Source organism: Salvia hispanica, chromosome 2 (genome assembly GCF_029641045.1).
Source record: "Salvia hispanica isolate PSC_SH4W2 chromosome 2, Shi_PSC_v1, whole genome shotgun sequence".
Classification (NCBI taxonomy): domain Eukaryota; kingdom Viridiplantae; phylum Streptophyta; class Magnoliopsida; order Lamiales; family Lamiaceae; genus Salvia; species Salvia hispanica.
The window spans coordinates 60,313,102-60,330,309 of record NC_142693.1 but is presented as its reverse complement, the minus strand read 5'-3'; the positions used below and the strand labels follow the sequence as shown (position 1 = coordinate 60,330,309).

The following is a 17,208-nucleotide window of genomic DNA, read 5'->3' as shown; positions in this document are numbered from 1 at the left end:
TATTTGTAAAAAAATATAATTTATTATAATATGGCCAGCTTGCTAATTTCTATTTAATTATTTTTATTAGAAAAATATATGTAAATTCCATGAACAAATTGTGTGTAAATTATGCGGCTGATAGTTTGAATCAACTATCAAGTACTACTGTACTAGTACACAAATTGACAATATACAAATTGGCCGCCGACTGATTCAACTATCAAGATAATAATAAGGACTACTCCCTCCGTTGCATAGTAATGAAGACGTTTCTTTTCGGCACGGAGATTAGGAAAACTTGTGTTAGGTGAGTTAAATAAAAAGAGAGGAAATTGGAAAATGAGAAAGGTAGAGAGATGAAGAGATAAAAAAGTAAGAGAGAGTAAAGTAGGTGTGGAAAAATGTGTTGACTTTTACTAAAAATAGAAATGACTCTATTACTATAGAACGTACCAAAATGACAAAATGACTATATTACTATGGAACGGAGGAAGTATTATGTAATATTTAAAATTTTTTTGCAGTAGATACTCAATTTTGGTGTTCACTTTAAATTTGGTGTTGTTTGATTAAAAAACCCAAAAATGGGTATGGGTATGGAGTATGGTTGGAACATATTTTTACATCAAAAATAGGATTTGGTGTATTATTGGAGGTGGTCTTAATGCTCCCTTGTCCTATATATATTGCATAAATAATAAGTCGTTGAAATCAAATTTAAGCAAATAATTAAAAATTTGGACAAAATGAAACTCATTGGCAAGCCAGCGAGTGGATTCACGCCAATATGTCGTGAGGACGGTCTTGTGGTTGCATAGCCACAATACCGCCGGAACTCATGACACATGGCACACACACAACGCTTGTTGATGTCAATCCATCCCTGAACACCTCAGCACTGTTATGAATTGCTCTAACAACTTCTAAATAATATTGCGAATTACTCAGAACAAAATAAAACTCAAACTAAATCCATGAATGTGTGGATATGGTTTCTCTGATGTTAGAAAAAGGCATTAATAACAATTGGGTGGTAGTGTTTAAATAAATGGATCGTGGCATGAGCATGTGCTAAGCATTTATGCCAACTTACAATCTTTTGCAATTTCGGTAAAATTGCATCTTCATATTAATTTATTGCTTTGTAAATGTTCTTATTAAGGGTCTTCAAATTTTAGAAAAATGAAATCTGAGATTTTTTTTTTATATGAAACAGCAAAATCGAATTTGTACATTATGCTGCAAGTGGAATAATCGAATGGCTATTTGGGAAAAAAAATCACTAGAATTATCTCTCTGAATTAGGAGTATTAGTATGATCAGATAATTTAGATTGACAGAAATATTGAAAGAATAAAACCAAGGGGTAAAATTAACACAAACGATTGACATTTTTTTATCTATCAGGCCATATTATCACTAAAGAAAATAGTACTAGTCCGTATTATTAATTTCACACCCAATAATTATAATTTTTCAAAACTTTGTATCTTGACGTATGAAAAATTACAGCCCAATATTTATAGGAGGTCTTTACTAGGAGTATGTACGAGGGTTTATAGTACCCTAATCTAAAATTAAGACCAAATCTCCATTCTTAAATTTTAAAATGAGTGGATGAGATTAAATCTTACGAATCTCAATAAATAGTAGATAAGATATCAGCAAAGGGGTAATATCGTCATTATGTTAGCATATGATAATTTTCGTGAATGTTTTTTTATATCAACATAATGTATTACAAATATCAACAATATGACATAAGAATATCAACACTAGTACAAGAAAATATCAACACATATTTATTGAGATTTTTACATGGTTTTATTGAGATCTTTTGATGTATTTGTTGATAAAAATCTGGTTATCAACATTTACGAAAACTAAAATAAAAAATATCAAATTTCATCATCCGAACGTCGCCGGAACATATGCAATTGAAATCTCGTTGGAATCCTTATAAAATTATCTTTAATTTGATATATTTTTTGCGTAAAAATAATTTAAATCGAGAGAGTTACGTAAATTTAAAATTTTAAGATGATTTTAATGATAGGGAATTGACATTAATTCTAATTTTATTTATTAATTTTCTTAATTAAAAGTATAATCCATGTGGCATTATTTCAACCACTAGATCTTCTAATTAAATGGCTAAGATTTAGTCTTAGTTTGGGATTGCTAATTAGTTAGCAATTGATCACTCCTCGTATCTATGATTAACAATTTGACATAGATAACAAATAAATTAGGATTTAGAGCATCCGCATATAGGGGTGAGCAAAAAAACTGAAAACCGAATATCCAAACCGAAAATTTGAAATTCGGTTAGGTTTTTTTGGTTTTTCGGTTCGGTTCGGTTTTGAAATTTTGAAAATTTCAGTTTTTCGGTTCGGTTCAGTTTTATAAAAAAACCAAACCGAAAAACCGAATTATATTTTAATATATATCATAAATTATCAATTATATTAAATTATATATATATATAAAGCTCTAACCCTATCTCCACTTCATCTATCCGCCTCTTTCTCCTAAATCAAAATTCTCCATCCGCCGCCCATCTCTTCTCCACCCGTCTCCTCCGACCTCCAATTGTGCTCAACAGTCCAGCCTGACGTCGGCGCCCTTCCACCCGTCTCCTCTCCTCTACAGCCGTGCTCTAGATCTAGCCCGACGCCGACGCCCCTCCACCCGACTCCTCTCCACTCCAGCCGTGCTCCAGATCCAGCCCGACGCCAACGCCCTCCACCCGACGACTCGTCTCCTTCCAGCCACCCTCATTTTCTAAATTATCCGATAGAATATTTGAAATTTGGAAGAAATAAAGAGTAAACATTTAGTTTGAAATTTTATTTTGGTTCACATTGATGTTATGGCTTAAATATTTACATTTTATTGGTTAATGGATGTTAATTTTGGTTTGATGGATATTAATTATGTTAGGGTTAATGATTTCTTTTCTTTATCAGTTTTTCGGTTTTTCCATACAATTTCGATTTTTCGGTTTTTGGTTGAAATTCAAAACAATTTCGGTGTAATTCGGTTTTTCTAGTTCGGTTTCGGTTTGGTTTCAATTTTCTCATAAATTCGGTTTCGGTTCGGTTTGGGCGAAAAATCGAACCGAAACCCGAATGCTCACCCCTATCCGCATCGCGTCTCGATGCAGGCTCTATCTCATCTCGGACAGACGAGACCGCATCGAGACAGCGATGCGAGGCACCGTCTCGTCTCACGTCTCACGCCGGAGAGGGAGCTGGCGAGCGCTGGCGCTAGGCGTGACGCCCACTCGCCAGCCCGCGAGTGGGCGTCGTCATGGCTGACGTCATAAATATTTTTTTTTCTTTTTTTATTCTATAAATACTCCTCTTTCATTCTCCATTGTACACGAAAACACACATCTTTTCTTCTCAAATCATCTCTCTTTCCTCTCCAATATCTGAAAAAAATGTCCGGTGACGTAAACTCCGGCGGCTTCGACTTGAACTCGGTTGGCGACTGGGGGGCATGTACAACGTTTTGAGTGCTACCGGTTCCGGTTCGTCGTCGGGCACCCAAGGCTCGTCGACGTCGGCGGCGTACCAAACACCACATTTGATGTGGATGCATACTATCGTCCCTCCCCCCCCCCCCCCCCCGAGGTATGGGCAAATGCAGGGGTTATCCCAAATAAAGGAGAATTTTTCAGATGAACACACTCTGGAAAACCTTCCGATAGGAGGAGGACGAGGCGGTGGAGGCTCCGCCAGTCGCGACGATGAGGAGGAGGATCTAGGCCGTCATCCATACAGCCGCAAGGAGACGTTGACTCTGTACAACACTTGGGTCAGCATCTCGTACGATCCCATCATCGGGAATCAACAAACCCGCTTGTGTTTTTGGGAAAAGGTCACCAAAGCTTACAACTCGACCAAGCCGAAGGGGGCCGCTGCCGCACCTTGAAGATGCTCCGCTGTCATTTTGACCGATGCGATAAAGATGTCAAAAATTTTTGCACGATCTATAGGACTGAAGCGGCGAATCACCAAAGCGGAGCCAGTGGACCGACATTCTGAGAGCGGCTTTGCGAGTCTTTAAAGACACCAACGGTAAAGATTACAAACATGTCGATGTTTGGTCGACGGTCAAAGACCTTGAAAGGTGGGCTGGCGGTGTCCCGTCTTGCACAGGGTCGAACTCGAAACGCACGAAGCACATGGCAGGGAGGGCAGGTCAGACAACACCTCACAAGAGGTTGAGGGCACGACCACCGATGCAGGGGGCTCCTCCGGTTCACGACGTCGGCCGCAAGGGACCAAGGCGGCGAAGGCGGCTAGAGGAAGGAGGAGGGGGAGGGGCCGAGGCGAATCAAGCCAGGCAAGCTCGGGCTCGAGCTCGAACAGCTTAATGTCCATGTACTTGTTCCCCACGATGACTGACACTTCCCGCATGACGTCTCCCCAATATGAAGCTCATCTTGCCGGAATTGCGTATATGGCAAGCCAAATTGGTTTTCCGCCTCCCGCTAGCTTGAGGGCACCGCCACCGCCTTCGGGGGATGATTCGCCGGTGGAGTAGTTTTTACTATAATTTCATTTAGAGTATTTTAAATTGTGTATTTTTTATTTTTTTTAGGATTTTGATTATGTTTTAACAAAGTGTGTTTTTATTAATTGAATTTGTTGAAAATAAAAATAGAAAACGAAATTGAATGAATAGTTAAGGAATGAGATGGTTAAGAGATGGGAGAGATGCAGGTGTTGTCTCTTAGTTAAGAAATGTGAAGAGATGAGACGGTTAAGAGACGGATAAGAGATAAGGACGCGTGCAATAATATTTTCCTAAATAAAATAGAGATTGCTACGGCCAAAAAAGTGTAATGCACTATTGCCGATGCAGTACAAGAATCAGTCATATCGAACATAGTACTTACTGTATCTTAGTTATAGTTCAATAATGATTGACATCCTCTCAAATCACTCATTACTGACACAGATGGATGATCGATGCTTATGTTACTAGACTAGATTTTTTGCCAGAATAACTCTTGCAGAACTTCCATTTCCATATATAGGAGTAATACAGCTTCTAAAAAATCCCCAGAGACAAGTCTCAAATGATGTACTCCACTTATAAATTTCAAGTTTCAACAACGAAATTGTCCATATATTTTAAACAATTTATTACCAAATTATTTCCTCAATGAAAAAAATAGTAGTATGGCTGTCTGCAATTTTGTGTCCCATTTTTCTTTTCTTTTCGGTTGGTTGGTCAATACATATCACATTTTCTTATACTATATTTAGTTCTAACTCATTTATCTCACATTTCATTATAATTAAAATAATAGTAGCAGTGGTATATAACAATGAAGCCTACATTCTGAATATTAAAGAAAGAAAACATTGATAGAGAGAGAAGTTTTAGCGAAGGGGAAGATAACTAGGCCTGTATTTGACAATCAGCCCACTCAAAGAATACACATTAGTTGATGAGCAGATAAACTACATGATGACAATGTTCAAAGTTACATAAATATTGGTAACTGCAAACATCAATGAGTGTCCGAACCGGGATGCAGAAAAAGAAACAGCAAAGTAAATAATTGAATGCAGGGGGGACGGGGGAAACGAAACACCGACTCCATGAAGCTATGCTGCAGCCTGTCACTGGAATACCGATACAGTTAATACATCAACGAAGCAGTTATAAGGTAGACAAACTATGCAAGGAAGAAAGATTCAAGTTAGGTTCTTCTGTCTCACTAGTTCCAAGAATTAATGCAATAATCAATTCTATTGCAAACTGAATCTTACAAAGCGGCTACATTCGTGTACAAGGTAGCGTCTTCAGCTCATGACTATGAACAACCAAATCTATGAGCAAAATTGATCAGGATGTTCACTAATACATGGTGTTTCCCATCTCAAGGAAAACCTTTTTCACTTTGCTCGGCCTCACTACCCTCGAGCCCATCAAGTCATTTAACCAATTATAAATGACATTCGTTGCCTACAGATAATACAATATCATTGGAGTTCCATCTCGTGGATGGAGCAACCTGACCAGTTTTGAGCGATCTAAGGGGGGCTGATTAATATATCTGGAAATACCCGTTGATACCTTCTTAACTCTCGGGAGCTTGCAATTCCATCTATTTCTGTAGCTGCTCCCACATCTTTGCTGCAGCATGGTTCATACGAGAAATACGAGCAATGAATGTTTTCTCACTAGTGGCTATTATGGTGGCCATGGAGTAGTTCTTTTTACAATAGCCCTGCTCCTTTAGCCATTTGTGGAATCTGAATCTTGGTTTGATTCGTTTCTCCAAGTCATGACAAAGATATCCAGGGAAAACATCTAAGTACTGCACCGAAGCACCCATTTCATTGCAGAAGAACTCGATTTTCTTTTCCAGTTGGCTCGGATTTTGGTTGAGAACCCTTGGCGCAAACTTCAATATAGCACAGAGTCTGGAGTATTCGACCCCACAGGAGAGAAGGATATCGAACCTCTGCTGCAGTTCACTGCGAGAGCTGTGCATTTGAGACAAGGCTTTAATTGCAAATCGATTCTCTCCAAAACCAAGGCTGTGTATGAAATCCAACTTTGTTTTCATATATGCCCTCGTTCTTTTATCTTCTAATTTCCTCAAGCCCTCTTCATAGTGCTTATCCAAGTCCTCGCCACTCGGCATGGTATAAGCAGTCAACAAAGCCGGATCCCCATTTTGAAGTCTCTCAAAGAACCACTCACCAATATCCATCGCCCTCATCACACTAGGCACATTCTCTAATCTATTCCTCCCAAAAACATGAGGGTACTTCTGCTCGAGCGACTTCAACTCTTCCTCTCCCATTCCAAAGTGTGCCAGAAACCCCGAAACTGAAATGACCCGACCCCCAAGATCAAAACCAAAGATCTCAGGTCTTGACAAAAGTAATAACCCAACTTGAACTCTCCCAACATTCAACCTACAAAAATACTCAATCTTGCCAATCAGATGCTCTTTCGAGTACTCAATAAATATGTGTTTGCTTCTTCCCAACAACTCCCCAACTTTCCCCATCTCACAACCCAAGTCATAAAACAGCTTGATTTTCTCACAAACCTCCAACAAAGCATCCACATTCTCATCAACACAACTCAACAAATCATAATCCAACATTAATATCTTCAAATCACCCAATAATCCATCAGCATTGCTATACAAAACTTGAGGAAAGGCCAAGCCTATACCAATCACACTAACACCATTAAACCCAAAACACTTAATTTCTTCAATCCTCCTCTCCAAATGCGACGGATCGACTTTGAACACCGAACAATCATCTCTACACAGCAATCCCAGTTTCTTCCAAGGGAAACCCATCCCGCCCAATGCACAGACCACATCAAAACGCTTCCAATCAGAGATAAAGAACGTATTTTTAGGCAAAATGTCACGCGCGGTTTCGCTCTCTTCGTCACAATTCAATCCAATGCTTTCGAATAGAAAATCGAGCTCGTTGATTGGATGGTACCTGAGGAATCGCTGGAAGGAGCACGAGAAATTGTGAGGCGAAAAGGGGATTTTGGAGACGACGTTCCAGAGGCACTGATGCGAATTTCTGGAGATGTGGTCGGCGTAGATGAAAGGGAGAGCGCGGGTGGTGTGGAGGTAGTCGAGAAGCGCCGCCTGCGATTCTTGGATGATTTTGGACCGGTGTTTCCATGGGATTTTGGCGAAAGGTTTTGTGGCGGCGGAGGTGGAGAAGAAGAGAAGGGAGACGGTGGTGGCTCGGCGGAGTAGCATAGCCAGGGTTTAAAGAGTGGGAAATGGGATTTTTCATAATTAATTGGACCTCAAAATTTTCGTAGCCATGGCTGGCTGACTTGTCTTGCTTTAGTTTATGATTCGAATATACTTTTATATCATCTGTTGTAATTATATTAATATTGTATTAATGGCATGTTTTTATGAAAAAAAATGACATTTTTTTTTCCATAAAATTCATACCTAGATAAGTTATTATCCCTACCAATTAGTTGTTGGTGTTTTTTATTAAGATAGGAAATATTGGAACAACCAAAACAGTGTACTCTCTCAATTTCACAATAATTGAGTCATTTTGTCATTTCACTATGTTCCCTTATAATGGAATCATTTTCTTTTCTAGCAAAAATCAACACATTTTCTTTTCTATCAAAACTCATATTATCCACAAATGGGTCTATTTTCATGGACGGAGGAAGTATTAGATTTGAGAAATTAAAAATGGACGAATTAATTTAGTAGTGATATAGTTATAGTGCGACACCAAAACTACATTATGATGCAATATATTTCCATAGAAATCCAAAACCAGTATTAAAAGAAAAAACCAAAGCAAGGACAGTAGCCTTTATACAATACAGATCCATCCCAACAAACTACATCATCTCATCTTCAACATTCTAACATCCCTCTCACCCCTCAAAAAGATACAGAAGAAAAGAAAAACCGACGTTATTACTAGTAAATGGTTATCCATGGTGGATGATTGCTGCTCCATTTCTTTTAGAGGGAGGACGACTCCGTCTGGTGCTGCTCCAGGTTTCTTAGAACAATGCGTGCAAATATTTTAGCTTCGAGTGGAGCACCTGCAGCTGCTGCTGCTGCACGCAGCACTCGTGAAGCTCCACTGTTCTGGAGAAGGCTCACATGATGCATTGCATTCTTGCTTCCGGGAATCGTAAACTGCCACATTAAACAAGTTCAGATCATCAAGTGTTGGTTGCACTACTGAATTTTCTATTTTGGAAAAAATGAAAATCGAGAGTTGTTTGTTCGTCTACCTGAAGGAGAGCAAATGCAGCACACGACTTCAGTGTGAGGGAAGGATTTCGCAGCATGGTAACGAATCTTCCAATCTCAGATCCGCTGTGCCACCAACGAGGAAAATATCAGACATGTAAGAGATAAATTGTCACATAACATTGGAATCAGAGATGATAAATCTTCAAACAGGGATTGAGAGTGCACCTGCATCTGAGATGGCCTGCTTCTTGAATGCGAGCCGATTCAGTTATTTGAGCCAGAGCGGCAGGGGCTAATGATGCGGCAGCAGCTGAAAACGCTTGAGGGTCAGAGAATGTCATGACGAAAGCTTCAATGTTCTTCATGGCCATTCTTCTTGAACCATCTAAGTTCACATTCTTGGGTATGTTTTGTGTCCCCGAAAGGGCAATTTCATCCGTTCTGCATAGGTCAAAAGCATTAAACATATTTGCTTTTATAAAAAAAATTTCTACTTTTTTATGCACCTTTTCAAATTAAAAGTGTAGTTGCATACCTTCCATCAAACATGTAGGCCAGTGCGAGTGCAGACATGAAGCGCGCCATTTTCGATACAGAAGAAGAACAAAGATAGACAAGAGCGGGTACTCCTCCTTCCTCCACAATGCGTAGAGCATTGCCAGGATTGAAAGCAAGATTCCAGAGAGCTCCTGCAGCGGTCTCATGCACGTCCTGAGAGTTAGAACACACCAATTTAAGTATAAAAAATCAAGACACTTTGGTAAACGGTATCAACCTAGAATACTTCGATACTAGTGGAAAATGAATTAGCAATATCTCTGAAGGTATGGTTGGTAGTTATGAGAATTTCCATGTTCGAGATTTGAACTAATGTAACAGTTAAGAGAAGAAACATTGCAAAGATTTAAACAAAGTGTACATAATAACAGTTTCTTATGATGCTGGTGATAGAAGAAGACCTTATCATTCCATGCACAGTATGGAGAGAGGTTAATATATATTGCCAATTTCATTGGCCAAATTAAGTTAAATAAGCATGTGACATGCAATCTCGTAACACGGAGTTATGATGTTACAATCTTGAAAGAGATACATGACCATTAGGAGGTAACTCAACACCCCAAATGATAACGAAGCCTTGCATTCTAGAAAAAAAATCAATAATAATGAATATTGTATATCAACCAAAAACTCTTTCCATTAAAAAAATCATACATAATACGCAAAACATTCTCTAATGACGGGTCTTAGTAAAAATGACTAACATAAGTATACCTGATAAAACATGTTGACCTCATCAAGATAAAAATTCGGATTATGGTTATCACTCATTCATAAAAGCAAGTCGATGTCACATGGAAAACTAATTAGACCAACAAGTATTTAAATTCTCCACTGATTATTTTTGGTAAACATACCTCAGCATCTGATCGAGCAAGCGCTATTAGTGGAGGTACGCCTCCTTCACGACCAATAGCAATGCTATTACAAGGGGAAAGAGAAAATAAAAAAAGACAAATAAGTTATGTGTGGCCAGCATATAAATAAACATATTTAGTTAATTTCGATCGATTGAACATCTCAATAATGTTTAGAAGAAAAAAGAAGCAAAGAACGGATTCAGTGAACCATTGGCAGTCTTCAATACATAATCAAATCTGTCGGATTACAAATAAATTGTTATTGATCGATAACCTGAACCTACACTTATTTAATCATTAAAAGTAGAAATATCAACAAAAGAAAGTTATACGAGCACATACCTATTTGCTTCTGACACAGACAATCCCCAGAGAGCACCAGCAGCCCTCTCCTGAAGGCCATGAGGAGAGTTTGAACAGGAACTTGCTAGAGCAACCTAGAACAGGACAAGAATTTAATAGTCGATTGAGATGAAAAATTTATCTTTCCGACTAAAATGTTAAAGCAAGAAATGGATGCATAATTGAATATGAATGCATATTCAGCCACTTGGTATTTGGTATTTGGTATCATGTGATACAGGTACCAATATGGAAAGCTCGAAACTATGAAGAACTATATTGGCAGTTCCATACACATGTTCTTCTATTGGCAGTTCCATACACATTGCATGCACGAGCATAAATGGAATGAGATGTTAGAATAAGAAAATTGTGAAAAACTCAAAGGTGGAAGGAAAAACAGATCCGCAAAACCAACAGTAAGATCCCTTATCTATGGGCCATACACAAGATAAAATATTATACAGTAGCATCCTATATAAAAGCAAAATGTGTTCTATCTAAAAAATCAGGTTAAAGTTCAGGTTCAACTACAGATCCTAACAATGACAAGTTTTGAAACAGTAGATTGAAGTTCACTTGGTTAAGTGAAATCTATTTCATGAACTTTGACTCAGTTTACAATTTCAATACAGCCTTTGAAAGGTTTCAATAATGTCACTACCTTACAATTTGTAGAGAAATTAACATAATGACACCACAATGAAAACTTTATAGGTTCTGTATCAGCTAGCTTTCACATAATACATCCTCACCCCTAAAGCACTAATAGTCGAATACACATACACATGCATCCTCACCCATAACTTTATAGGTTTTCCAGAAATGATTCAACAAGGTCATAAGAAAACTGAAAAAAAAATGCCATACCAATGCCTCAACTCCATTGGCTGAAGCAATTGCTTCTCGGTTTCTGTCATCGAATGATAAGTTCCATAAGGCACCAGCAGCTTCTTGCCTGACACCATCATTTGGTGATCGAGTAAGTTGCAAAAGAGCATCAAGAGCTCCAGATTCTTGTCCTACTGCAGAATTGTTACCATTGCTATCCCCATGGGCAGCCAAATTTGCCAATGCCCTAGCAGCCTGGACAATAGAATCAAAAGATACAAGTGAGAAGCATGCAAAAAGATCCTTTTCTGCATTGGATGGTGAATGTTTGATATTAAAGTGGCATCTGAAAAATATTTGAATGACATCTTAAGCTCACTTAAGAAATAGACTAGAAATTGACACACTTCAGAAGATACGATCCATTAAGTTGCAAAACAGAATTAGTAGTGTTAAATGAAGACTGGAAGGTAGAAACGGTTAAAATGAGGTTCTGGATGACCCTCAAAGATTATATTAGATGGATTATGTAATACTTCCCCAATTCCCAAACAATAGGTATAATGGGGAGCAACACAGGTTTTCACAAAAATGGTTGAGCGTATTGTGAGTGAAGACCTTGAAGGTAGTGTTAGTGATAATTAATAAATGTATTGTGAGTAAAAAAAAGTGGTGGGCCATGTGGTAGAAAGTGTAAATAAGTTGATATATTAAGGTAATCATGATGTGGGGTAGTGTCTATAAATGGAAAATGACTAATTTTGTGGAGGTGCCAAAGGAAAAATTGAACTATTATTTAGGGATGGATGGAGTAATTTTCTTCAACCACAGTCCACACGTTCAGGCACAGTTTACTAAGTCGTGACTGTTTAGTTAAAACCGGCAACTTGCTCCTCAAGGCAAAACTAGCTAAAGATGATTGACAAAAGAAACGAAAATAAGCAAACTGTGTACAAATACTGCCACGGCATATTAAGCATGAGTTCATCAGTCATTTAAAAAGTGACTCCAGTATCAACTGAGGATTCCTTGAAACCACCCTACTAATCTAGGAAGTTCATCTAAGGAATTAGATTTGTTTGTTAGTAGTACTATTTTGGATACTTTATGAAGGAGGAAACAGTGCTGTAAACAGCTCACTGGGTGTACCAATTAGAATATAGCTTTGCCTAAGCAAACGTTACAACAACAGCTCAGCAAAGAATATGATTTTCAAAAAGTACCAATAACTAATGGGCATTGTATACAACACAGATCCACCTGCTCTTGCACTCCGTCAGCCTTGGAATTTCGAGCAAGTGTCACCAAGGCATGTATGCCACCGACCGAAGCAACTTCAATGCTGCATTTGTCATCTGCAGCCAAATTTGCCAGTGCACCAGCTGCACGTTCCTGAAATCAATCAAGCAATCAGCCAGAACTCAAGTTTTAGTACCTAAGGCTTATGTTCCATTTCAGGACACTACAACAGCACAAACAAGTGCAAATAGGAATAGGATCAAACAACTGTGGAGGATACCAAGACTCCTTCACCACCAGTACACCGTGACCACTTGGAGATAAGATCCACTAAAGCTTTTATTCCACCAGCTTCAGCAATGGCACCCTAAATACAATACTTATATTAGAACTTGAAAAAAAAAACTTCAAATTCAAAAAGACAAAACCCAAAAGGAAACCTTGTATTCTTCACCAACAGAAAGATTCCAGAGCCCTCCTGCAGCCTCTTCTGCAACTAATTTGTTTGCAGACCTTGCAAGCTTTACAATAACACTGATGCCTCCTTCCTCCGCCACAGCTTTCGCAACCTTAGCATTCACTGCTAAGTTTGCAATGGCCTACATGTAAAATAAATACAACTAAAGCATGAATTTTGTCTAACAATACAATAATTCTTGAAGACTTGATGCATGATTATCAAAAACCCCTATAGGTTGTGCCTTTGCCAAAGAAGGAAGAAAATTGTGAGCATTAATATTCTAATCCATAAAGCTCCTACACTATAAACTTTACCTTAGCAGCTTCTGACTGAAGTCCTTCACGCCATGATCGGGCAAGGTTTAGAAGAAGGCATATGCCTTCATCACGCATAACTGCTTCTGCCCTTCCAGTGTCAATATTAGTATTTTCATCATCAAGAACAACAAATGTTGCAAGAGCCGTGGCTGCCCTTTCTTGAACTTCCTCGCGGGTGCTCTGCATGAAACTAAGTAGTAAACTTGTGCCTTGATCAAGCCAAAATTTATCCAGACCAGGTAGATTGCTCTCAGAAATACGTAGAAGTGAATAGGAAATGACCCACTCCAGCCAATTCAAGATCTCATCTAACTTTTTATCCTTCTTAGAATTCTCTCGGTGCAGAAAAATATTCTTGTCATTCCTTTGAGTCTCGACAAATAGGTTACCGATTCCTTTAAGAATATCGGTGGAGATAGCCAGCAGCACTTTGCCCCTATGGTTGTTATTAGAGATAAAGGTCGAATCCGCCTCAAGTGCCTGGCAATTTAGGGCACATACGACCTTCAAATTAATTGAGGATGAGAAGAGTCTTGAAACTATATTTGGGCTTATATCTGTTCTAGAAACATCTAACCCTATCAGGTGGGGCAGCTTACCCCAGTGTTGTGCTACCAAATTCCACTTTATATTAGTTGTTCCAGCAACTGAAAGGAAGCGAAGCGAAGCAACATTTCCCAGGGAAGTCTCATCCACCTTTCGGCAGTCAATAAACCCAATATCTGTCAAATTCGGACAATGCTTAGCTAAAGCATTGATAGCATCCGCATCCACTTCTTGAATACCTGAGATCCCAAGTTTTCTCAGCCGTGGGCAACAAATCGCAATTGCTTTTACAGCATCACTGCTGATCTTCTCACAGAAATCCGGCCCAATTTGAATGCACTCTAGTGCTTCATGTCGAGCTGCAAGCACACAGAGTGTTGCATCAGTCATGCTCCTGCAATAGTCTCCATTGATCTCACGTAAATTTTTAGCCTGAAGAGCTATGATAGCATCAGCAGATTCAGGACCTCGAAACCGAAGCTTCTGAAGATTCACACACATTGGAGAAAGTGATGAAGCGGCAGCAGAATCAAACTTATGTGGCCGGAGGTCCAATTCCTGCCACAAACAAGGAGATTTACCTAGGTTCCACCATGTCCGGCAGGTTGATGACAGACTAGCCCGGTCACGATAGTTCAAACATGAGAAAAGCTGAATTACTGTATCATCAGGTAATTTAATCCAATCAAGCACATCTTTCACATCCAAAGCCGTGGTTTCTTCAATCTCAGGGATACCCACTTTCTCTTTGCCCCTCCTCACAACCTTCCTCCGCACTCTTCTACTCATACTTGATTTAGCCTCACCAGGAGATCTAAATACAAATTAAAAGGCCACAACAACAGATTCTATGCACTGAATCCCGACATCTAAAGCTTGCTAATAACCAGAGAAACAGCACCCGATTCACGACCTCTTTCCTCTCGATTGATTTCAACTCTTCTACCAGCAACACCACTCAGTCAAGACCAATACAGCATTCTAATAAACCACAATGCTCAATCTTGAAAAAGGCACAATCTTTCACACACTACTGACTAACAAGCATATGCTCATCAATTGGAGATGAACTCCTATCAAAACCAAAATCTTGAAACTAGTTCAATCCAAAAGTTAACCTAGCAGGAATGCCCTAATCGTGAACTTACTGACTAAATCCTTAATCAAAGCCTATATTTGTTTGTGATGAAATGCAAGATGAAGGAGGCCAACTGATGGCGTATATGCCCAATCACAAAATGCAATTCAATTGCTTTTTCCTTCAAAACCCTTGAAAACCATTAATCTCCTTTCTTCATCTGGGCATCAAATCTGTGGCCTCCTGAAGCGAATTGCATCCAAGAAAGTTCGTCTAAACCTACACATATATAGTATTTATTATATAACCAGATGAAAAACAAGATACGGATGGGCACAAGACGAAAGCTTTTACTGATTGCTATAATTTATATATACACACAGAGAGAGAAGAAAAAATGGGCTGAGGGTATGACAGAATTCAGGCTAGTAATAAATCAAAGATGTGAGAAAAGGCAAAGACAAAGCCTTCACGCAACTTGGTCAGCCCTCTCTCTCTCTCTCTCTCTCTCTCTCTCTCTGGTGCGTTTGAATTGTAGGAAATCTAAAACCAGAGGCGATGAAAAGAAATTTACCTTTTGAGGTGGCATTCAATCACAGATGAGATGAATGTAATTGTAATGTAATGTAATGCAATGCAATCATCATAGTATTTTGTTATATATCTACGCACAGCTCATTGGCTTGTGGTGTGTTTTATTAAACTTTTCCTAACTTTTTTTTTCAATAGCTTGTAAAGCACATATTGTAGCATGTGCTACTTCTATTTATAAATGGAAAATTTGTGAAATAGTAACGAAAACAATACTACAATAGTATTTAAAAGCATGCTAAAAGAAAAGCTAACAAATGACCAAAAATTGGTAGTGATTTGGACTCAATGTAGAATCCATATTTTTACTGAAAAAAATAAATTTGATTAAGACTACATTCAACAATTATTCCTAAGCTAGAACACATTTAATTTTACATAAGAAATAAAATTATACACATGGAGTAATTTATGGGAATAATATACAGAATAGTATCTGACTTAATTATGACATCAAGTCTTATGTCAATTTCCCAAGTTTTCGTTAGTTTTTATCCCCTGGCAGGCCTTTTCCTTATGTTTTGTTGCCTTCATGCATTTTTGCTTGTAGGCCCAAGAAGCTTTCGGCCAACCAAAAGAGTCTTTTAAGAAATGCATGGAAGAAATTCTCTACTACAATCACGACAATTGTGATTGTCGTAGTTGGAACTAGAGACATGCGATGAGTAACACTGATAATATCAAGAATCATTAAGGGCGGAGTACTAAGTATATGGCAATTAAGTTGAAGATCCAGAGCTCATGTGTCAGTTTCCCACATCCTTGTCCTAGGGATTTGTGATTAACTCAAAAGGAGTTTGAGCCTCATCTGTTTTGGAGATGAAGGGAGAAGCGTGAAAAGAAGAAGCAAACAAGTGGAGCAAGGAGTGATTGTATGAAACTTTGCCCCTCTTCTAAAATTAGTTATTATGAATTTTTGGACCTAATTTGATTCTCTCTATTTACTATTCTTATTTGTTCAACCCAGTGGGTTGGCCCTAAGTGCAACTTTTTTCATTGTTTCGTCCTATTTGAACACCAGAACTTTGTCCCACACCGGTGGATTTAGGCTTTTTACTCATGTTTTGTTGTTTTCACGTATTTTCTCCATGTTTTGTTGTTTGGCCTAAGAAGGCTTTGAGGTAACCCAAAGAGCCTTTCAGAAAAGGCATGGTAAACAGTCTACTGCAATCACGACGATCGTGATTGTCGCAGTTGGAACGAGAGACGTGTGAATCACATAAATAGGGAAGGGAAAATCAAATCACATATCCACAGTTCATAATTCTAGCAATTTTGGCCCTCGTCTGAAAGGATTTTTGAGATCATCGACATCTCTCCTTATGTGATATTTTCTCTTTTCCGAGGCTATAAGAGTTTGACAAATAGATGGCCACACATTATTCAAACTTATAATAAGGGAAATGGCTAGAAGATGCAAGGTTTATAGTTCTTTTGGTGGCTTGGTGTGAGTAGCAAATCCACACCTACAAAGATAAGATCTAAATATCATAAATTATTATATTCTAATCCTTAGAAGCATGCTTAGGATCCATGTTTTCTTTCAATTATACTCTTATGTATATTTACGTTTTAGATCATATTTATTTTCATGAATTAACTTGTAAATATTAGGATATCATTCTATGAGATAATCGGAAATCGAA

At 38.4% G+C, this 17,208-nt stretch overlaps 2 protein-coding genes across 2 annotated transcripts; both read right to left on the bottom strand.

Moving 5' to 3' along the window:
* Window positions 1–5,446: 5,446 nt before the first annotated feature.
* SHOT1 (Mitochondrial transcription termination factor family protein) lies at window positions 5,447–7,837 on the bottom strand. Its single transcript, XM_089063969.1, has one exon. It carries the CDS (start codon window positions 7,751–7,753, stop codon window positions 6,113–6,115), a length of 1,641 nt encoding a protein of 546 aa, XP_088920095.1. The 5' UTR covers window positions 7,754–7,837; the 3' UTR covers window positions 5,447–6,112.
* A 427-nt stretch (window positions 7,838–8,264) lies between these two features.
* Window positions 8,265–15,684, bottom strand: LOC125200613 (protein ARABIDILLO 1-like). The gene is made up of 12 exons (XM_048098291.2): window positions 15,546–15,684; window positions 13,345–15,250; window positions 13,011–13,169; window positions 12,851–12,937; window positions 12,592–12,723; window positions 11,371–11,586; window positions 10,501–10,595; window positions 10,156–10,219; window positions 9,273–9,448; window positions 8,963–9,178; window positions 8,776–8,860; window positions 8,265–8,677 (listed from the first exon to the last, which is right to left on the bottom strand). Exons 2-12 carry the CDS (start codon window positions 14,680–14,682, stop codon window positions 8,498–8,500), a joined length of 2,748 nt encoding a protein of 915 aa, XP_047954248.1. The 5' UTR covers window positions 14,683–15,250; window positions 15,546–15,684; the 3' UTR covers window positions 8,265–8,497.
* Between the last annotated feature and the right edge of the window lie 1,524 nt (window positions 15,685–17,208).